This window comes from Anomalospiza imberbis, chromosome 8, assembly GCF_031753505.1.
Source record: "Anomalospiza imberbis isolate Cuckoo-Finch-1a 21T00152 chromosome 8, ASM3175350v1, whole genome shotgun sequence".
In the NCBI taxonomy this organism is placed as follows: domain Eukaryota; kingdom Metazoa; phylum Chordata; class Aves; order Passeriformes; family Viduidae; genus Anomalospiza; species Anomalospiza imberbis.
In genome coordinates this window covers 9,047,637-9,069,618 of record NC_089688.1, presented here as the reverse complement: position 1 = coordinate 9,069,618, position 21,982 = coordinate 9,047,637, and the positions used below count along the sequence as shown (strand labels likewise).

The following is a 21,982-nucleotide window of genomic DNA, read 5'->3' as shown; positions in this document are numbered from 1 at the left end:
GATCCTGCTCACTGCCAGGTTTGTTGGGTGCCTGTAAGGTCTGTGTCCATGGAGCATTCCCTGCAGTCCCAGCGCCTCGCCCGGCAGCGCAGCCCCAGTAGCCATGGCACAGCAGGGCTTGCTATTCTGAGAGCACAAGGCAAGCTAGCAAAAGGGACATCATCAGAATAAAACTTACTCAAACCCGTTTCAATCCTTTGCTCTTCCTGCTACAAAAGCATTCTGCATCCAGTGACCTTTTTATGGATTCATTTTAATGACCAGTGTGATGAAATCCTGGGGGAGTTGGTGGGTGAGGGGAACTGGACAAGCAGGATGATCATCTGTCTCCTGCTGGGTGGCTATGGCATACCAGGGCTTGACTTCACTCCCTTATTTGCTCTAACAAATTGATGGTTTATGGATGAAATACAGTTGCTGTTGCAGAATAGCTGCCAGTGGATTATCAAAACATTTGGGTGCTCCAATATCCCAGAACTCATTTAGCCAACAATTAGAAATCAAACAGTATAAAGACTGCGCTCATTACCTATTATAGGACTTCTAATTAGCAAGAAACTTTTTGCCTGAAGTACCATATGTAGGTTATTGGTATAACAAAGACTGTGATGAACCTATATGTTCTCCAGAGTTAAATTTAAACCATGTACAAAGTATTATTTGCAGATAAATTAAACAGTAAGTTGGGAATTAGTTCAGTAATTGGAGTTATTGTGTAAGAACTCATCCCTTCTGCATTTAAATAATTAAATAGGTGAATTATTGAAGAGGCCTGAAGACAGGGAAGGCAGAGCAAGGGAAAAACAGGGAACTTAGCGGTCAGCAGACAACATAATGCAAACCAAGGTGACATTTGAGTTTTCACTACTGAAACAGCTCTTAGTAATTAGATTGCATACACCAAAATAAAAACAACAAAAGTAGTAGAAGGAAGGTGGTAGCGCTTACCTTCCCCCAAGAAGAAATACCACTTTGCTAGGAAGCCTCATTGGTAGCAAATAACCACTGAGACCAGCTTTTTATAGAGCAAGTGCTCCAGCTAATGAGCCATCACAGGTGAACTCAATTTGCTTTGCTTGGCTGCCAGGTCAAATTAGTTGCTTTATGCCAGCACTTAACGTGGCATAAAGGAAGCAGGCCCTTTGTCACCCCCTGTGTCAATGCTGGTTTTGTTAAGCTTTATGTTCTGCAATTCTGTAGTGCTCTGCATGTTGTTATTGTGTGAGAGCTGGACTTTCTTCCTAGCATGCATTTTTTGAGGGCTGTACCACCAAAGAAACTGTGTTTCCCCCCACTTCCCCCTTCCAGGCTGCAGAGGGGTGATGTGGGCTTCATCTGCACAGCGCTGTCACATGGGACATCAGGAAAACACGTGCACTTCTGAGCTTTCTGTCCCCACTGGCATCAGTGAGTTCCTCCCCTGCACGTTTCCTGGTCACCGCTGGTTGGACTTGTGTTCCTGCACTTTTGACTATGCTGGATGAAGGATTGAGAACTGCTTTGGGGTTGATGGGGGGCAGGGGTGGCTTTTTAAATGTCAGGAACTCTGTAATGTATCTTAGGTTTTCTTAAGATTTTTCAGGACTAAAATGTGACGCAGGAACTGTCTGCCCTGACTGAAGTGGTTAAACCATGAAGCTTAACAAATGTACTTCCTTCTTCGGTGCACTGGAGATAATACAGAAACAAGCCTTTTCAAGTTCATAGTTGGCGCAGCCTTAAGGCTAGGCTGAGTCTTGATCAACTTAGCATGTTATCAGGTCTGCAGTGTGCTCAGATTTCCTGGAACTGCTTGCTTCAAGGGCAGAGCTGAGAGCATTTTTCTGAAATAGCTGTGTTACAGCTGTTAAAAGTTTTGGTTCATAATCTCTTTGTATATGGAGTAATCTGTAGGTTGAGCTATGAAACACAACCAGCACAGAGGCAGCTGTGAGGGAAGCAAATTGTATGATACAATACAGAGAATGTATTTACAATATTCTGTGTCATGACATACTGCATTCATGATTTACTGGAAATCAGTATAAAGTTGCTACTTTAAATTGTGACCAGAAATATATCCAAGTTCAGTAGGAATAAAAGTATGTAAAATCAAGTTGAAAACAGAATTTGGCTCAAGTTAGAGCCCTCTCATGCAGTGTTACATAAATGTGAGCATGGGAGAGACCTTGACTGTCTTGGAAGAGTGGGGTTTTGGTGCCAGGTGTGGTATCTTTGCTGATAGATCCAAGGAAGCTTTCCATGCTGTGGCACCAAGTGAGGGAGCTGAGACAGCAGGTGTAATGGAAGGGTTTTGAGTCTTGTGAAGCTGGTTCTGCTCAGTCTTTGGAACAGAAAGGCAAATCCACTTACACCATTCCCTGTCAGCAGGTGACTTCTCATGTGGTTGGAGGAATTTGTTGAAAAATCACTATTTAGGGTGGAAATCTCTGGGCACCCTGAAGCAGAAGCAGCTTCTGAAAACGGGAGGCAAATGTATGTTAGGGCAGAAAAACCATCCTGTGTTCATAGTCTGTTTCCTGTGATCTAATCTGGGACTTCAAAAGGAGGGGGGAAATCCTTTTGTATGTTTTAACAGAAGGTTACCCCTGTACTTAATAAATTCTAGATAGGAAACGAATGTTTAAAGTGGAGCTTTTTGCACTCTGTGAGTGTTGGTCTGTGCTGTTCAATGCCAGCCGGTGCAGGGACACCAGCGGGTACCCCAGCCCTGTTTGATACTTTCCCAGCATGGCTAATGCCTGCTCTGTGTTCCTCGCAGGTATTTCCCCCTCTGTCAGCTCCCCTCTCTCCCTGCCCTGTGGGAGCAGCTGCCCCACTGACTCCACAGCTGTTCTGAGAACAAGGAGTTGAAGGGGCTGGTGCCCCAGGAGCCTGTGGCCACCCTGCTCCAGGGAGGTGTGAGGGAAAGAAGCATTCCTCAGTACAGGACATCAATCTCATAGCTCAGCTTGTTCAAAGAAAGTTCTCCAGCCCTTTGAGAACCCATGAAGAGCATTCGCTTCCTGCTACTCTGTCCTTGTCTTGGGATAATTTTGAAGTACTTTTGATACACATTCAGGTGTTCTGCATGTGACTGCTTCTAACAAAGAACTTACAGTCCACTTTAAAAAATAAGATGTGTGTGTGCACCCCCACATGAAATTTAAGGTATCGTGGTTGAAAGGCTGCCAGGCCCAGCTGTAAATGTTCTCCTCATGAACAATGAACACTGCAGACTGCAGTTAAATACTGGAAAATACTCAGTGGAGGAACCAGTCGTGCAGGGAGGCTGATTTTCAAACACCAGGGAGACAGAGAGGAACTCACTTCCAATTGCACAATGTTCTTCAGCCATGGGAGAAGAGGACTAAATGCCACTGAAATCCATGAATCCTCACTAAGTATTCAAGAGTGCTAAGAAGCAAATGGGTCATTTTGTCCAAGTCCATTTCTTCCAACAGCTGAGCAAAGCCCAGGAGACTGAGACACACCAGCTGTGTGTAGGAGTGTGCCAGCTCCCAGAGTTTCCCTGCTCTGGAGCTCAGTGCAGCTCCAGGCAGTGGTGAAATGAACTTAAGCACGTGAATCCCAGTTGGGTGGAAGCACAACTGTAGCGGCTTCCAGACAGAGGCAAGCGGGACACGTGCCACAGCAGTTTTAGTTGACCATCTTGTAAATGAGACACAACACACACTTTGGTTGCAATTATTTTTTAATGGAAAAGACTAATCAATGTTTTACATAAATATCAATTAGTGACAAGTCAGTTGAGTAAATGAATACATACCCCCAAGTTTCAAAGGCTCATAATGAACTGACAAAGTAGCACACAATGAGGACTACATGGAATTAATTGGAAGAGGTGGGCTGCACATCAATCCCCTTAATTAAGTTCAACTGCTGATCACATCTGTTACTGGAGTTAGTCACAGTGCAGTCTTCCCATGGAGCAAGAAGGACACATGAAGGGGAAAGTGAACTCCTAAAACACCTCTCTGCCTGCAGCAGAAAGCCCTGGCTATGAAAGTACAAAAGCCTCAAGTGTTTTACTGATGTTAAGCCCTTTCAGGGTCTGGTTTCAGATGCGCAGTCTCCCCTTCTCAGACTAAAAACTTACTTTTAAATGAATGCACAGGATTGATCAGACAGGAATGTGTTCACACTGCAAAGTGACACCAAGGTCGGATCTTAATTTATTTTCTACAGGGTTGTGAAGAACTCAAATCACTTTTATTTCCAGGCAGGCTGCAGGGATGGGGAGAAGGGGGGCTTATTTTCATAGTCATAAAGAGCAATTTGTTAAGTGAGTAGAAGCTGCGCCAGAAACTATGGAGCTTCACAGTTTTTCCATGGAGCCTGACAGGCATGATCCACGTTTCCATATAATGTCTTTGCACTCGTTCCTACAGGCTCAAAAGGCTAAATATCTGAAGAGGTATTGCTCACATTATGTCCACAGCTTCAGGAAGATCCAAGTTACTGGACCCCACTTTCACATACATAATCACATGGAAGCCACAGATTAAATACCTTTAAGCTGCATCAGTGGGAGCCACAGTTTGCCAACTTAGTGTTTCCCAATTAAACAGCAGGTCATCAGTCTGCAGAAGGCATCTAATTCCCCAAATATTACTTTTAAATATTATGTGGCTAAGATGCCTGCTTTCCAGTGGTTTAGTCAATAAGCATTCATTATGAATTATCTAGAACTAACAGAAACACACATTTCATTTTACAGCTTTTTCAGTGACATTCAAGTAGTTTGTAAATGCTGGGGACACAGTAGGGTCTGATCTACTGGCGCATGAAAATTAACACCCTACCCTGTTCTCTGAAAGGCTCAAAATTCACAAGAAGAGTTTTGATTTAAAACTAAGTTACCAATTCTCCTGTCACATGTTAGGTCCCATAAATCCATGTATTTTTCAAAGTCTGGATTTCACATATTTAGCTGGGAAATGCACCGACACAAGATGCAAATGAAACCTCTGAAGTGAGCAACTGCTCCATAAAACAAATTGCTTGCAAGTACAGCCTAAGTAAGCTGGAACCCAACGCATGACAGTTGTAGCAGCTGAAAGAACAGCAGCACTTCTAAAGTCACTGTCAAAGGTGAAAGTTCCACAGCACCAGAAATATCCTGCTTTATACCTGCACTGGCTTCAACATACTTCAAGTGACAACCCATTAAAGATCCTTGTATTCCCATAACAGATACAAATTTGCTAACACCTCTAAAGCATCAGATTAAATATGGTCAGTGGGTTTATATTTCAGAATTAGTGACAACAAAAAGGGATCTTCTGCACCAGAACTCTGTTAGATAAGGAATCTTTCTTTTTGTTATAATTTTAGAAGAGAAAGCAGATGGCCAAACACAAAACACAAGCACTCAGCTGGCTGCAGTCACTCAGCGTGATGTGGGACTGATAGCAGGAAGGGGATGATTTCAACACATCCAGTTCTTCACATCTAAACAAATTTAAAATAGGGTTATTATTCTCTTTGATAAATAGCAACACTTTGGAAAAAAAAAACTACTATAAGATACCCTTGAAAAAAAGTGGTATTAATATTCCTCCTAGAACTGAGGATCCTGCCTTTTGGGGTTTCAAATACTCCTGCTAAGGACCATTTTCATTCATTTCAAAAACAATGACAAAGAGTTATCATCAGAAAGGAAAGACATGAGGTCAGCTGGAAATACATTACTAAGGTAAGAAAGAAGCTGCCTGAAGATTGATACATTAATTCCCTATCTCAGTTACAATCAGAGTTACCAAGTGTCAATCAGTTGAGAGGTTTACACAAGGACAGAAGTCATTCCCTCCCTGGCCTGTGATCAAAAGAGGAGGAAAAATAACAAAGGAGAATGGTCCCCGCTGTTAAAAAGGTGTATGGGGAGGAAATTACTATGCTGTTAAACATAATTTAAAGAGTTGAAGGTGACCATTAGCTATCAGTGTCTGTGTTCTGTACCCCCAAGTACAGGCTCAGCTGTTCTAATAAATTCTGTATCCTACCTGTAAAGGAGACCGATACAGCCATTTTTCGTTATCTCCACTGAGTTTCATACAGGCAAAAAGGTCACAAACTGTAGGAAGGCCAAAGTCCTGAAAGAGAAGTCACCTTAATTACCAACCCCAAACATAAATACATTCTTATGTATCTTCAAATTCTGTAAAGTGTTCAAAACCAAAACTGATTTCTGAGTCTTTGAGATTAATACCTTCTTCCTTTAGTGTAACATATTAACTTGTTTAGTGCTAAGTAACTAATAATTGCAAAAACATTAAAAGAGCCAAGAAATCTAAAAGCTTTCAGTCAGTATTATCCAGAAGAGCTACGACTTTGGAAGAGAATTAAGCCATTAAATTCAGTAAAGCAATAAACCTGGCACATAAGACACAAAAGTATCAAAAACTTATGCTCACTTGTGCTTTCTTGCGCAGAAGCCATTTATCTTCCACTGGAGGCAGGTTTGCATTTTCTAGGTCATTTGAAGCCAACACCCAACTGTTTACATTTAAGGGGAGGTGGAATGGAGCCAAGAGGTCTAGGCAAGGACTCTTGAAACTCTTGTCTGCTTTTTCCCGACTCTCCTTTTCTTCTGTGCTTTCTGCTTTTTGCTCAGCCTTGGCCAGCCAGCTTGTCAGAGGCCTCTCGAGCAATGCCTTCCAGGGCTCTGCGATCTCTGCTGAATAATCTGCTTTCTCTGCACTCACGGGTTCCCTTGGGAGCTGCTGGGCAGGGCTAAGCCAGGAATTGGCAGCAAACTTGGTCTTCTCATGCTCAGGGTCTGGTACATCTCTCTGGCTGACCGGAACTCCATTTTTGTCCTTCCCATCTTTCTTCAGGAGCCATTTGCAAAGAGCCTCTTTTCCACAGTTTTCATCACACACACATTCTGAAAAGCTGGCACACAGATCATTAGCTTTGCACACATCTTCCACTTTAAAGGGGGCCTGAGGATGCTGAAGAAGCCAAGCATTTACAGCAGATGTAGTGGGTAATTTCTTTCCATCAAGATGCTCATTCAGGCACTTCAGATTTCCCAGGTTCTCAATTTCCACACTTTTGCTCTGGCTGCCACGACAACTGGTACATGTTTCAGCTTTGAGGAGCCAATCATTCAAATTACATTCCTCTCTAAAAGGTTTAAATTCATTCTTCCATTTCTCATCTGAAGCAATACTTGCATTTTCTGTGTCAGGAGTAAGCAGCCAGTCAGAAAGGTCCATCTCTTCTTGTCCAAGGGATTCTAATTCCTCCACCTTTTCAATAGTGGAAAAGGATGAGTTGAGAGTAGAGGTGGAGTCCTTGCGACCAGGGGAATCTGTCTTCCCAGCAACATCACGCTGCTGATTGTGCAGGAGCCAGTTCTCCAAATCCTTCAGATTACCCCAGGCTTGCTCAAAATAGCAGACTTTGGAAGAATTCAAATCCTAGTAAAGACACATTGAAATACATCTATTAAAACTAAAAGACAATCTTCGGTAACTGTATAGTTAGAGCTCAGAGCATTCAGCTAGTAAGTGCCAAAGCATCAGATGAACATAACGCAGAATGAAGAGTACTACAGAAGGTTTCATTCCCACCACATTCTCCTTGCAATCAGGTACAGTGTTTTCCCCTCTGTTCAAAACTAGGTTAGCACACAAAAGATTTACCTGGCTGGGCTCTGACACACACTTTTGGGTAACCCATTCCTCAAGATTGGTGCTGGGAACATAGGGAGCCTGGCGCACACCCACAGGCCTGCTTCCAAGTAACCAGCCAGCCAGCGAGGCACTCACTGTCCCACACTGCATCTGCTGCTGAGAGAGAATGCCCTTGGTTAGCAGAAAGACTGACTGCTGAGCCAGCCTATGGTGAACATCAACACAGGCATTCAGCAGGCAGCAGTATTGCTGCACCAGAAGGAAACACAGTCCCCTCTAATGATGAAAAAAACCCATAGGAATTGGATAGTTCTAACATCAAGGAACATTCAATTAAGAAATCCTGTCAGTCACACCCCACATACACTCTCACACTCTGTTCTTGCCTGTCTGCTCCTGGAGCAGCTACAGTGTCAGACCACTCTGCTCACCCTAGCCACTGCTACTGGCCACTCAAGCATCTTCACAAACAAACACAAGCCATTACTCAAGCTCACATCACATGCTTGAGTTCTCCTCTTTCCTCTAATGCAATTAAACACTCACACACAGGTCAATCTTACCTGCTCACAGTTCATTAGGGCACAACTCTGCCCTGGGAACCAGGGAGAAGCATTCTCTCTCTCTGAAGTTTGCTGAAAGAAAAGTAAAAATTAATTTAAATCTCCGTTTCGTCCAGTTTCTAGGACAAATTCTACAATGAAGCAGAAGTAAAGCACAGTTACAAATGCTCAGTGCTTTACGGCTAACAATGGTCTCAACATTTACAACAGAATGGAGAAAAATTGACTATAAAAATACTACCTTGAATCTGCTTCCTTTAACAGAATTGTCTCCAATAATACAGGAAATATGCTGCTTACATAAGAATTCCAAAATACTTTTATCACAGAAAACATCTACTATGCTTTAGCTATTGCTATCTAAAGAAAACAGCAACGAATTTTCATCTGCTGGAATAGAGTAAGAATGCAGTAGTCATTCCCTCAGCCTCTGCCAAAATACATTAAAATACATGTACATAACTAAACTCAGTGAAAACTACATGCAATAATTAATAAATCACTGTGTATTTATTATACAGCTAAAATTATATGACTCGCACACAGAATCCATTCAAGCTGTCACTAAAAGCAAAAATATCACTTGGAATATATTGCTCTACTGAAAAAAAAAAATATTTGAGGCAAGTATTCCAACCCAGGGAAGTCCTGGTGCTTACCATCGTTTTAATGGAACCAAATGAGGTAATAGCTTGGCGAAGGTAAGACGTGTCAGCCTCAAAGTTCAGGATGGAAGACTCTTCAGGTTTAAGTGTAAGACTTTCCAGTCTGAAAGAGAAAGGTGATAGTTACAGGAAGGAAAAAAATTACATTCCTCTTCATCTGTCCTGTCTTGGAAGTCAGTCCATTATTTCATAAAAAGGCTTTCATGCTACTTGGCAATAATGAGGTAACAAAGAAGACTTTTGATACTGCATACAAGAAAGGAATGGCTATCTACAAACCAAGAACAGAATAAACTGCCAGCAAAATACAACTTTCACCTTCTTACTTCAGCTGCCATCAACAACTAATATTTGAAATGATCCACATAAGCGAGTACCTCTCCTGCTCATTATAGTCCTGATTTATCACCTCAGACTGCTGTTCTTATTTCTAGGAACTATTAAAAATGTAGGAACAGTGAGATATGTTAGTTCTATTAGAATAAAAAATCAGATTAAATTCATAAGTTAAAATAAACCAAACTGTGTTAACTTGCATCATAAAATATATTTACCTCTCCAGGCAAATTGAAATCTGGTTTGCCAGTTCGTTACTGTAGGAGTGTTCCAGCTGATGAATAAGGCAACTGAACTGTCCCAAGTACTGCATGGAGGACAAAACACACGTTATTGTTTCAGCTTCCAAGATTAAAGTTGAGCCAATACTTGCAAGGACAATGTTTGCTTGAAAATGCCAGTGCAGCAACTGACAGCTAAGCCTTACCCAGTAGAGCTGCTGTGCCTGCTGCTGCAAGGCCTCCTGTTTGAGCTGCTGGATGAGATCCACCTGCTCGAAAAGCCACACCTCACGGCTGCGCAGGCATTCCAGCTGCCGGCTGATGTGGCTGTGGATCTTGGCCTTGACCTGTCAGGAAACACTCACCATTTCTACATCTGTCAAGCAGAGTGGATGTACATGTGCTGCACTGAGTACAAACTACTGTTTGTCAGTGGCAAGTGGTATTTTTGGAGTGATTTATTTCTCAAAAGTTCATCACAGTCACCCACAGCACCACATGACTCAGGTTAGTAAAAGTTCCAAGGTTACCTTTAAAGAGGTATCAAAGAATAACGTTATTTGTAATCTCTCTCTATTCTGATGTTTCAATCAACAATCAGCTTCTGGAAATTCTGCATGCCTAAGCTTGCAGAATTGATAAAGATATACAGGAATACTTTTATCAAGAGCATGGTAAAATGACACAGCAATGTGTTTGCAAATTGCTAGGAAAATTTTAGACCACCATGATAATAGTAAATATTCTGTAATAATAAAAACTTTAATTGAAATCACGTTAGTTATGAAAAAATCTATAAGAAGTAATTTAATATTACCTCCCGCCAGTTTTCTTTAATCTGCTGCTCAGCTTTGACAATTCCAGATATAGCTGTTTCCAAGTCCTTCTTTGCTTGAAGGCACTTTGCCAGAGTCTCACTGCTGCAGGAATTTCTGTTTCTATCTTGTGGTGGACTCATTCTTGAAGTGTTCCTAAAACACAATGGAAAAAACTATTTCTTAATAGTTTCTATTCCTCTTTAACAGAAGAGGAAGGGCATCATATGAAGAACCATCTGCTCTACTTCACTATAAAGGTGAACAAAAAAGCCCCCAAGACTCTACACAGATGCAAGTTTTCTAAACATAGATAAAGCTCTCCTCCAGGAGAAACAACGGTCTCTCAAACACCTCGGCCCACAGAATTTGCACAATCACAGGAAAACCAACAGATATTTGACAACAGCTTCAGCCACAGGAGTTTAGGCAATCCTCCCCCACCAGTCACCTTCCTCCAGTTTTTATGCCTAGCCAGCAAACTCCAGAGCTGAGGGGCTGGTTCAGGCAAGGTCCAGCAGCAATGCTGGAGCTGGGGGAGAATGGCCTGACCAGGGGCAGGAAATATTTCCATCACCCTTCTTTCCTCTGCAGGCAAATGAGCTGGCTCCAATAAATGAGAAAATTCCAATACCGTTTCACTAACTGAAAACCCACATGTTGCTACAAAGATCATTCTTTACTAAGCTACAAAGGCCAGAATTTTCACAGCTACCCATTTTGTCCTGGTCACAGATGAGGTAACAGCTTCAGCACCGTTTCAAGTAGAAGGGGCTCAAATACAAAATTTCTACAGAAGTTATACTGGCAAGGACTCTGCAAGTAAGGGGAAAAAGATAGTATGGATTTTTAGTAAAAATGGGAAGGATCACTGTAAGCACTTTTCCTAAACAGTGGGTTATTTTGTTACCAAAGAGTTTGAATTCTCCTGTCAGTTTCATGAGATTCCTGAAGCACTGAACATTCACAGTATTTATTCTATTTAAACAAGTCCTCAGCAATGACAACTATGGAAATTCCCAGCAGATTTAAAGCATATACATGTGCCAATCTAAAATGCCACAAATTTTACCACTACTCTGGAGGGAACTGAAAGTAGTTTTGAATGTGACAAGACAACCAAGACCTTGTGTTACTGAGCAGCTATTTAGTCTGCAATTTCCAAGCCCCATGATCATATAAACTGCAACCCAAAAGTCCTTCTACAGGAAGATACAAAAGACAGATATAAAAGTGTGTGTTTCACACAGGAGAGGGCTAAGAGTGGCTTGCAAGTGGAAGGTGACAGTAAAAGCAATGTTCACGGTGGGGCAGGAGCAGAGGCTGCACCTCCCTTAGTTCCCTCAGCACCACGGGCTTCCTATCTCTCCAGCACCTCCGGACACAAGACATAGACTAGGCAAAGAAGCTACCCCAAGACCCTGCACACAACTCAATCCCATCCTCACCATAACATCTCTCATCCTCTAGGAACTGCAGAGCACAAATACAAGAGACCGCAAATGTAATATTTAAGTTTATGTTGTTTTGCACCAAATCAGACAGTGCAGAAGTCCGAAATACATCATTCTCCATGCTGTGCTGTGAACACCAGTTTTGTGCCAGTATTTACACACTCTAGCTTGTTCACAGGTTCAGTTCTGTAAGGTTTCATGATCTTCACCATGCTAGCAACATTTAATAAAAGGTAAGCTAAGCTTTTTCTCACAACACTCCCTAGACTTTATTTTGCTTTTCAACTCTCATGTACAACCTACAGGAAGTAGGAGCCAACAATGAAAGGAGCCCTAGTTCTCGGATATAATCTAACAAGTACATGACAGCAATACACCCAGCCAAGAAAAGGATATTAGGTACCTTTGAAACCATCATATAGCCAAAAGTAAATTTTAAAAAATCATATTGGTTATTATTTCATTTTTTATATTCTTACATACCGACGAGTCAAAGTCTGAAAGGCTAAATAAAACTACCATATTTGTTCACACAATAGATAATGTACTTAACAACTCTTGTGAAAATTATGTTAACCTACTTTATCACACTCTGTATTAGCAACTTCATAATAGCACAATTAAATTTAAGACGGTTACACACTCTTCTCTAATACTACTGTTTGTTGTTCTTCCTTTTTTCGATGATTGCAAGAGACTCACTCCAGAATGTAAAGAGAGAATGAATGCTGCCTTCCTCCAGCCAGCCAGCTTCTGTTAAAATGGCTGTTCTTAGGCTTTGTCGCAAATAAGCCAGTAAAACTCACATGTTGAGCATGAGAGCCAATCCACCCTTCAATTTCCACAAGTCTCTAACAAAACCAAGTGGGGGCAAGCACCTATTTCCTTGCTTCCCAGTTACTCCTAAATAGCACTAAGAATTTAAAATGTTTTCAGGTCACATGCTCTGAAACACCCGCGATCACACAATTCGGCTCAACAGTAACGGAACACAAGAAGACACACGGCTGCAACACACCATCATTTGCTGTGGCCATTTCCGAGCCATCAAACGGTTTCCAAGCACACGGGGGTCCCCACCAGCCCCCGCTATGTGCGTCACGAGATGCACGCCCCCAGCAGATGAGATCGCACTTACTTTCCGCGCTCAGGAAGCAATCCCGCAATGTCCTGTTTATAAAGCGGCCTCCATGCCCAGGCACGGCCTCCGGAATGCTTTCCGGAATGCCCCTAACCCTGCAAATTCCGCTCCAAGCCCTGGCTCGCTGGAGCGGCCCCGCGCCTTATCGGAGCGGCCCAGCCCGCGCCCCGCCCCGGCCACCGCGCCCGGCCGAGCCGCACGTCGGCAGCGCCGGGGCGGGCTCGGGGCGGGCCGCGACCACCGGCCCCGGGCCGCATCCGCTCTGCCTCGGCCTGGCTCCGCTCAGCCGCAACACCTAGCGCCTCCAAACATCCAACTAGCAGTTGAAACCGCGTAACCTCAACGTTTTGCAACAAAACCGCTATTTCTTGCAACTTCGTAAGTGTGGCAACGTATCTTCTTCATGTAGCAACAAAGCAGACCCGAGCGCTGAGGCAGCAGCAAGAGCTTAAGAGCTGCGACCGACCCAGCTGCCGAGCTCAACCTTCCGTCCCTGGCCGTGCACAGCCCGGCAGTGAGGCTCCCCATCCAGCACTGAGCCTGCGATGTGCCAGAAACACTGACACTGAGCAGCTCGGATGCAAGTTAGTTCCTAGAAAGAACAAAAAGACACGCACACATACACAGTTCTGTCACATCTACTCTTGCTTCCACAATTCCACACACACGGCTGAGGAAAGCACACAGAATGGCCTCGGTTGGAAAGGACCTTGAAAACCACGTCGTTCCAACGCCTCTGCCACAGGCAGGGAGACCTCTCACTAGACCAGGGTGCCCAGCGCCCCATCCAGCCTGGCCTTAAAAACTCCCAGGGATGGGCCATGCACGTGTCCTCGCCTGCATTTAAGCAGTAAAAATGTTATAGCCATGAAACCAAAAGAACTGCCTGAATGATAAGGAAGATGATACTATTGTTCCTAATAGTAAAATAACTACCAGTTTTTACAAGAAGACTTTTGGCTCCGAGATGTTAATTCCCATAGGTCAGAAACTGCTGGACAAAACTAATTTCAAGCTTTTAATTAAGTATGTGGCTGCTGGTGAGCAGAGGAGGAGACAACACTGCCTCTTCTGCAAGCAGGCTGGCAGGAAACTGGTTCTACCAGCTTTTCACTCTCAGCACAACCATCCCTGCTGCCCTTGGGAAGAGCATTGTTTTTCATTTCAAATGGGTGAGGAAAAATCACCTCAAAAACAGGGCTGTGCAGAGCCTTTGTTGGGGAAAAGCTTCTGAAGGGAACGAAGCCTCCCATTGAACAGGCTCTATTTATAAATGTGGAATGATTTCTTCCATTTGGCAGGACAAGGCTGCTCCAAAGGCCTCTCTGACCTGTCTTTATGTGGCTTTAAAACAGCTGCCTTGCTTGAACTGAATCCCCACGGACTTCCATCTAACCCCACCAAAAAACAGTAGTTCCTCTTAAGAAGCTCTCCCAAATTAGACAGGCAGGAGTTGTGGTCAGAGCGTGAAGTACCCTAAGTACAGGAGCTGAATCTGGGAACTTCCCTTTTACAGCCAAGCACTTTGTACAGTGCAGCATCAGCATTATGTGCCAGTATCTGCATGGAACTCCTGCTAGGGGGATTATTTTACTCCAAAACAAGTATATAACACCCTACTTTTTAAAATCACAAGCCATGTGAAGAAATAACCTTTAACAGTTTTGAGCAAGAGAGAAAGTGAAATAAACACCTTAAGAAATAGTAACAGAAGTTTCAGGTATTACATTTTCTAAAATTCAGCTAGTTTTCACCTGTCTGCACAGTATATGGTCTGTGCCACAGACCTGAACACCTGTGACTATCTTTTCTGACTGTTTTAGCTCCGAAACAGCCCAGGCAGTGCACAAAGCACTTGTACTGAGACAATCTCACAAGAGCTGGGCTCTGAACAGTCACAAGTTACTAAGGCAGCTGTGAAGAAGTCTGATCACTACTTTATTCCATCCACCATAAATATATATTTTATGCACAACAAGCATATAACTGAAATCACAAAGTATTTGAATATCAAGGCCCGATATCTCTATGCTATTATTACTGAAAATACCAAAGAAGATACCCAAGAGTGGGGAAGACACACATTTACTTTAATGCAGATTGCACAATACAACGCATCTTCTAGACTATTGCACTTACAAACCCTTCGGGAAACAAGTGACAAAGCCGTGGTTCTGCCTGAAGCATATGGCCCCAAAGACAGCACTGCCATGCTCTCTGCACATCCATCTATCCAATGTTATGCACTTGCAGCATGGCGAAGAGTGGTTTTTACATGGCTGCCGGCTTTTTTCCACTCCCCTGACTGCATACCTTATCGAAAGTCTCCGGGGACGGCAACCTTGTTCATCTGTCACTTTTTCTCTTTAATCCCAGCCATAAACACCGAGTTTAAAGCTGTCAGAATGTTCAGCAAAGCCCGGGAAGCTCTGGCTCACACCACTTACCAGCATCGAAAAACACAGGTCTGACAAACTTTCAACAAACACGATGCGGCACAACCCCGACCATTCCTAACCCAGACACTCACTGCTTATATAACCTCTGAGAAGCGCAGCTGCTAACAAAAGACTTTGCCTTTGCAATTAGAAACGTGGCTTTAGGAGCGCTCGCGGCACAACCTCTCCGGCACACGGAGAGCGAGATCAGTACAAAACCCCGTCTCCGCGGCCCGTGTGAGCCCTGCGCCTCGGAGCGTCCATTTCCCGACCGACCTGCCCGACCCAGGCCGGGTGCCTGGGCACTTCCCGCAGCGCGGCACGGGGTGCCTTACGGGGTGCCTCACGGGATTCCTCACGGGATTGCTCCCGGATCCCCCCCGGATGTCTCCCCCGCCCCGCCGGTCCCGCCGGCCCCGCCGTCCCCTCACCGCTGTCCGCGCGCCGCTCCCTCAGCCCCGCGCCGTCCGCCGGCCCCGCGCGCTCTCGCGAGACCGCCGGCCCGCGCGCCCCCTGCCGGGGCGGCGGAGCGGCTGAGGCAGCGCTGAGGGAGCGGCGGGGGTGCTGCCGCTGCTGCCGCTGCTCACGGCGGCCCAGATCCGGGAATCACGGTAAATCCTCGGAGCACAGAACGTGTATCGTGCGGCGAGCCACCGGTGTGGGTCTTTTTCGTGTCCAGCGGAAATTTCCCAGAGTACGTGTCTTGGTGAGGCTTTCCACGGTCCAGGTTTTGGGTTTTCCTTTCCGCAGGTGGGAAGCAGGGCGGAGCACCTCCCAGTGCTGCCGCCCCCTTTCCAGCTGGGGGGAGTTTGTGCTCCCTGCCCGCGCGCTCGAGCTGGTCAGGGGCGTGGAGATGAGCACGACAGCGCCGGGGCTGCGGGTTCCAGCCCTGTGGGGACCTTTCAGGAGCCGGACTCCATGGTTCTCCTGGCTCCTTTCCAACACAGACTATTCTGTGATTCGGTGTGATTTCAGCCTTTCCGTGACTATCCGGTCAGCGCATTTGTGGAGTGATGCCTTTTGTAAGTGTATGCACAGCATTTAAAGCTTAACAGAGAATGCATGGGGGCTTCAACCAGAAAGGACTTCAAATGGAAATCTAAGTAGCTGAGTACATGTGGTAGCTGAGTCACAATTTCCCACACATTTCCTCCTCTGGGCACAGACCAAGGAGCTGTTCTTCTGATCAGGACCCTACTGGAGGTTACAAGTACAAATTATTCAGTGCTGACATAAGAGAAAGTATAAATCAGCAGCCTAATCCCAGATGTGCTGTTACCCTAGAAGCAAGCATTTCAGGTATTTGGCTTCCTTGTCTAAACACGTAGGAGACACAGGGTGTGTTATATAATCCTCCTCTGTGTACTTGGATTTAAGAGGAAAAATAATTCCAACTGACCTTGGAAAACCAGGAGTGCTCATACACCTGTTGTGTTGCCCCATGCAGCTACCCAGCAGGACTCTCCCGAGGAAAGAAAGCTGCCTCTCCTGGGCAAGCAGGCACAGTGAACAGTGACATGTCTTCCACAGGCTTGACGAAGGCAATATCATAATCCAGATGGTCTGAGAGTTTTTTTGTTGGTAGAGTTGCTTCACACAGTTGCTTCACACTTTCTGTGTGGATTCATTGTGGTTAAGGTCATGCCTTCCTAAGAGAATTTGCTCTTTGGACACATATTCCATCTTACCTCTAAAGGAATATCAAGGGTAAGGAACCACAAGCATCTTTTAATGGTCTCTTTCCTCCCACCCCTCATGGCAGTACACACTGCTCCTCCCTCAACCATACGCTTTGCCATGCCAGATGTGCCTTTTTACACAAACCTGCATAGCAGATGAGAAAAAGAAATTTAAAATTACATCAGCTTAAGCAAAAGGCAAATTGATGATCTACCAAAATAGAGGCAAAAGGTTGGGTAGAGATGCATTTTTATGGGAAAATAAACAGGATAATCTGCTTATGTTAAAACAGAAGCAAAGATGGAGACGTAGTGGGCAGTTCCTCAGCACTGGATAAAACTGTATCAGTATTCACAATAAGCCTCCAACCGGAGTATGAATAAAAGCCTTTTGGATGCATAAAAGGGATCTAAATACACATCAGAAATAGTTAATGAGGATAAAAGTCTGCAGCTTTTCCCTTCAGAAGTTTATGACGCCACATAACGCATGCCTATACCCGAGATTCTTGCTGAAAGGGAATCCCACTTATGGTTCTGCAGCATAAAGCCCATTCTTCCTTGATTTGACAAAAGTGTATAATTACTCCCTTGTCACACTCAAAGACATTTTTCCTTGCTCGTCTGCAGTGTGGAAATGAAGACCAGGGAGAGATTCATCCCTTCCCATCCCCTGGACACATGAAGGTTTGATAGAGAACTGGAAGCTTTTTCTTCATTTCTTAGGTATGGGCCTGCAAAACTATTCTGCTAGGCACCACTCAAACCACAAAGAACTTGAAGAATATTCCCTGGTGCAATGGCTTTAGAGCAAATTTTATGGGGTTTAAAGAACGTTTGTTTTCTGTTTGTGTTCAGATTGTTCCTCTTTCAACAACTGCAATAATGTAGTTGAAGGGCATCAGCTGTATTAACTTCTCTGGTGAATGCTCCAGAACGTGAGTTCCCTGTTCTGCAATGCTACCACACAGCTGAGCAGTCCATCCTGCCTCGTAAAGGGACATTAAGGAAGCGCAGCAAGCCCGGCACAGCTGCGGCTGCAGCGGGACACCAAGGACAGACCAAGCTGCCGGCTGAAGAAGCAGCAGAGGTCCCAAGGCAGAGTATGAAATTCTAGAAGAGTCGTCATTGTAGCTGTCAGGGAACCTCACACAGGCTCCCGCGGGAATCGCCAGTTTCCTCAAGCTCTGCCGCTGGAAAGGGACTGTTTTCCCTTCGTCCCTGCCAGCCCGGGTGCATGACCCTCCCTCGCACGTATCCTCTCTGACGTGTGTCCTTGGTCCCCTTCCAGGCAGGCCGTGACCTGGCACTCGGTCCCACAGCTGTGCGCCAGATCCATCCGCAGCCTTCCCGCAGGGCCCGTCCCGCCCGCGGCCCCAGGGCGACCTCAGCCCCCAGCCCGCCCAAGGAGCCGAGCAGAGCAGCTGCCACTTGTGCCGAAGTCCAAAGGCTTCACTGCCCGGCAGGGCACTTTCAGAGCTCTCTGCACTGTATTTACTCACCTTGAATCTTTGCTGTTTGTGTCGAGCTACCTCAGTGCCAGAGAGGAATGTAATGTTTTTGAACTCCCACACAAACAGTTTCATATATAGATTGTAAACAGATATTTTAATGGCCTTTTCCTGCACACCACACACAGCCTTTTTCCTTTCTCTGTTTAGGGATTTCTCATCTCTGCAAACGTTTTACTTACTGTCTATTCTTCTATCCCACTTCACATTGAACAAAAGTACCACCTACACCTAACTCCACACTTATCTTTCATTTAAAGAGGTTCTCAGGAAGGTCTTCTGTAGCTTCTCCAGACAACCTAACCAAAGGCAAAAGTTCTGGAAGCAATGGGTTGCTTTTGTGAATTAGGGTCCCAGCACAGATGTGAACAAATTTCTTAGTTGTTGTGGCCCAAACTTATCAATGCAAAAAATAACAGGCACAGCATCAAAGGACTCACACTAGAGGGAGGGACGCATGTAAACAGTGTATAAACAATTTTAACTAAACTGGAACTGTTTTTACAAAGCTTCAACCTGCTTCAGAAAAGTTGTTCTCCACCAACATAGATCGAGCCTGTAGCAGAACAGCAATGTGATTTTGGTCACTAAACATTTTGCAGCTCCCCCCAGTATATATATATACACACACATTCCAGTCAAAACTGGAGCAGGAAAGAACTCCTACTGCAGACTTGAAACACAAGGGCTGCATTACAGCTCCAGGGCTTGCTCTCATTTGAGTGGAGGAGCAGGTTGTTGAACAACATGCATCATACATTTGAAACAGGTCTCTTCTGCTTTCTCAGAAACATTTGTCTCATCTTTTCCCAAGATCCTTTTTAAGAAAGCAGTTATGGCAGCATGACAGTAAATTAACTCTTTATTCTACTGTTAGAGTGAGGCTGATGCTGAAAAAAAGCAAAAAAAAAAATTTAGAAAACACAGATCACTATGTGAACAAGGAAGAAATTACAACAAAACAAATTATAACATCACATCATGCATTTAAATCAATGTAAAAGCTTTTCTAAAATTGGATTGTTGAGGCAGTGGCAGCTGTGGGATTTTCCAGACAGTGTGACACAAAACAGCATTCAAATAACCTGCACACATTTCTGCCCAGTCCCAATCTGGAATGCATCAGTTTGCTCTACAACCAGCACCAGAGGCAGTGTAAACAAATTACCTATAAGCCTGCAAAAAGCCTTCAGAGGAGGGAAAAGGCCTGACTTTTTATGCATATCTCATCACTGAGGATGTTGTGTCTGTGTCAAGGAAACGACCAGAAACTCCAGCTCCCACTGGAGTTGCTTTAAGGTCAGTGCAGCACAGGTCAGGTGCTGGCACTCAGGGCTGGACAGTTCTGTGTCCTTCCTGCACTACAAAAAGCTGTCGGCAGGTCTGCTGGAAAGCACAAACAAAAGGGTGTTCGGGCAGGATTCAGTGCACCCCAAGCTGTGACCCCCATCTCTGCTTTACAGTAAAAATTGTCGGAGGTGAGCAGGGACCAGGAGATGCCGGAGAGGAAGAGTGGGTCTGACCTGCGAAGCTGTGCGCCGGCGCTGAGCACCAGGTGGAGCTCGGAGATGTAATCCTGGCCAGCAGGAGTGCACGGGAGCGCCTGACCCACTTTCCTTAAGTCCTACTACCTTTAACACCTCGGGGGACAGAATCTCCCCTTCATCACACCTGTGATACCATTGTCACTGGAGTTGTCTTTAGTGCCTATAGGCAAGCAGGAGGTGGCTGGAAGGGGATGGAAATCTGCAGCATCGTTTCCTTGCCTGTGTCCCTCCCCTTTGCTTTCTAAGCTTCCTTCACATACCATCTGAGTGGCACAGCCTGTAGTATACTGAAAGCCTGATAATAAGACAGTTAACATCTGTTTAGGTCACATATCTGAAAGGATTAATGCTCCCAAAGACTTCCAAGCTGCAGCTTAGTACTCTGCTACCTAAACACATTGGCCCTGGTACATGTGATGGCTGTCAGCTCAAGGCTCAGCACTTCTCCAGCTCGAGAAAGATGGAAGCTGGACATCCAAGCAACCATGGCAAAGGATATGCACCATTCCCTTCATGGATACAGTAAAAGCCACAAGCAATGTGTGGTAAGTCTGGTGAAAGAGTTCCAGGGGAAAGAAACAACTTCATGGCACTGGTTTTGCCTGTGGCAGTGTGCTGCCCCACAGAAAATGGACATGCTCATTCCAGCTGGCAGAGGTGAAAAGGGAGCACAACCATTTTTATACAGGGTAGAACTGCTGTGTGCAAGTTGCTTTCTAAACAAGAAAAGGAACAAAATTTGCACTAATCCACATCACCCACAAAGCTTACTCATCTCTTTCCCTTTAAAACCACATGGCTCTGTAGAATTGCTCCTGTGGAGGGGCAGGGGAGTGGGATGACCTGGACTACAGCATCAACAGAAAGCACCACAGGGTGCTTATGCCTTCCTTGGCAGGCATGAGGGGCTTGCAGGACACACAGTACTTTTGGATAGGCAGTACCTGCAGACACAAGCAGCCCAGGGCTCTGCACACAGGCTCACAGGCAATAGATTCCCCTGTTTTGACAAGGCTCAGCTGGATCTTGTGGCCTGTGTAAATAACAGTGCTTTGGAAGGAAGCTGAATAGAATATTATATTCTCCATTTCAGATCCATGGTTCTGAATGGAGGGAAAATAAATAAAATTTAGAAATCAATTCTAGACCCTAAAGTCCCCTGAAGGGGAAGACACAAGAGACTGACGCAGCAAGTTCCACTAAGTTATTTAACTGGTACCTTGAGAGTTGATTAGAATTGTTTGTTTCCAACTCATAAACCCACATGCTGCCTCTTTCTCTCTTGCCAATTAACAGTATTACTTAGCACTAATAAACTGCTTTCATTTTCAAGGGGCTTAAGAAGACAATCACCTCAACATGTCTGAAAGGAACAGATGGCAATGAAGTATTAACATTGCAATTTCACAGTTGGAAAAGCTCCTGAGAGAGGGGGCAGTAGCAGTGTCTGGAGGATACCTAGCCCTGTTCCCTCTGTGGAGCTGCGGTACCTCGATCTCACCTCCACTTTCAGTTTCTGCTTTAATCCAATCTCACCACACATTACCTTTCCTAAAGCAAAGCTATGCTGTTTTTCTTACTCATTCTTTAATAGTGACTTACATCCTTCTAGAAGGCTTCTTACCTCAGCACATCTCCAGACAGGTTGCTACTGCCTTGGATTTAAAAGACTAAATGTCTATCCAATAAGGCAATTAGTCCAGCCTATCATTATTCTTACTGGCTATAAGCAGAGAAGTGATCAGGAAGAAACACATTGCTCTGTCCATGCAGCAGAGATGCTCTTTTTCCCTGAAACATCTTGGTTACATTTCATTACAGAACAGTTGACTGCCTTTTCCTCTTCTCACTCATCCATCTCAGAGGACTGTGCAAAAATGCTGTTCCGTGGGGCCTTTTGGCTCAGCTGTACAACATAAACTTTCTAAAGCTACATCTGGAAGGAAGATAGGCCTTCTGTGGAACAGGG

General features: G+C 44.7%; 1 protein-coding gene across 5 annotated transcripts; it reads right to left on the bottom strand.

Annotated features, from left to right (window-relative positions):
* Nucleotides 1-5,297: 5,297 nt before the first annotated feature.
* Nucleotides 5,298-15,760, bottom strand: NCOA4 (nuclear receptor coactivator 4). 5 transcript variants are annotated; one of them, XM_068197257.1, is made up of 10 exons: nucleotides 15,600-15,760; nucleotides 10,246-10,399; nucleotides 9,635-9,775; nucleotides 9,426-9,514; nucleotides 8,866-8,974; nucleotides 8,207-8,278; nucleotides 7,653-7,799; nucleotides 6,417-7,427; nucleotides 6,006-6,095; nucleotides 5,298-5,454 (listed from the first exon to the last, which is right to left on the bottom strand). In XM_068197257.1, exons 2-10 carry the CDS (start codon nucleotides 10,384-10,386, stop codon nucleotides 5,449-5,451), a joined length of 1,806 nt encoding a protein of 601 aa, XP_068053358.1. In that variant the 5' UTR covers nucleotides 10,387-10,399; nucleotides 15,600-15,760; the 3' UTR covers nucleotides 5,298-5,448. The 5 variants fall into 5 exon arrangements, with proteins under 5 accessions (XP_068053358.1, XP_068053361.1, XP_068053362.1 ...); XM_068197260.1 differs by having other exon boundaries at nucleotides 7,653-7,796; XM_068197261.1 differs by having other exon boundaries at nucleotides 7,653-7,793.
* Between the last annotated feature and the right edge of the window lie 6,222 nt (nucleotides 15,761-21,982).

What these genes read in the sequence shown, in the direction of transcription:
- NCOA4 (XM_068197257.1), bottom strand. Translation starts at nt 10,386, where the DNA reads ATGAGTCCACCACAAGATAGAAACAGAAATTCCTGCAGCAGTGAGACT. An exon ending in AGGCACAGCAGCTCTACTGG is followed by an intron (nt 9,515 to 9,634) that starts GTAAGGCTTAGC and finishes TCCTCCATGCAG; the next exon opens with TACTTGGGACAGTTCAGTTG. An exon ending in ATTTCAATTTGCCTGGAGAG is followed by an intron (nt 8,975 to 9,425) that starts GTAAATATATTT and finishes TTTCTCTTTCAG; the next exon opens with ACTGGAAAGTCTTACACTTA.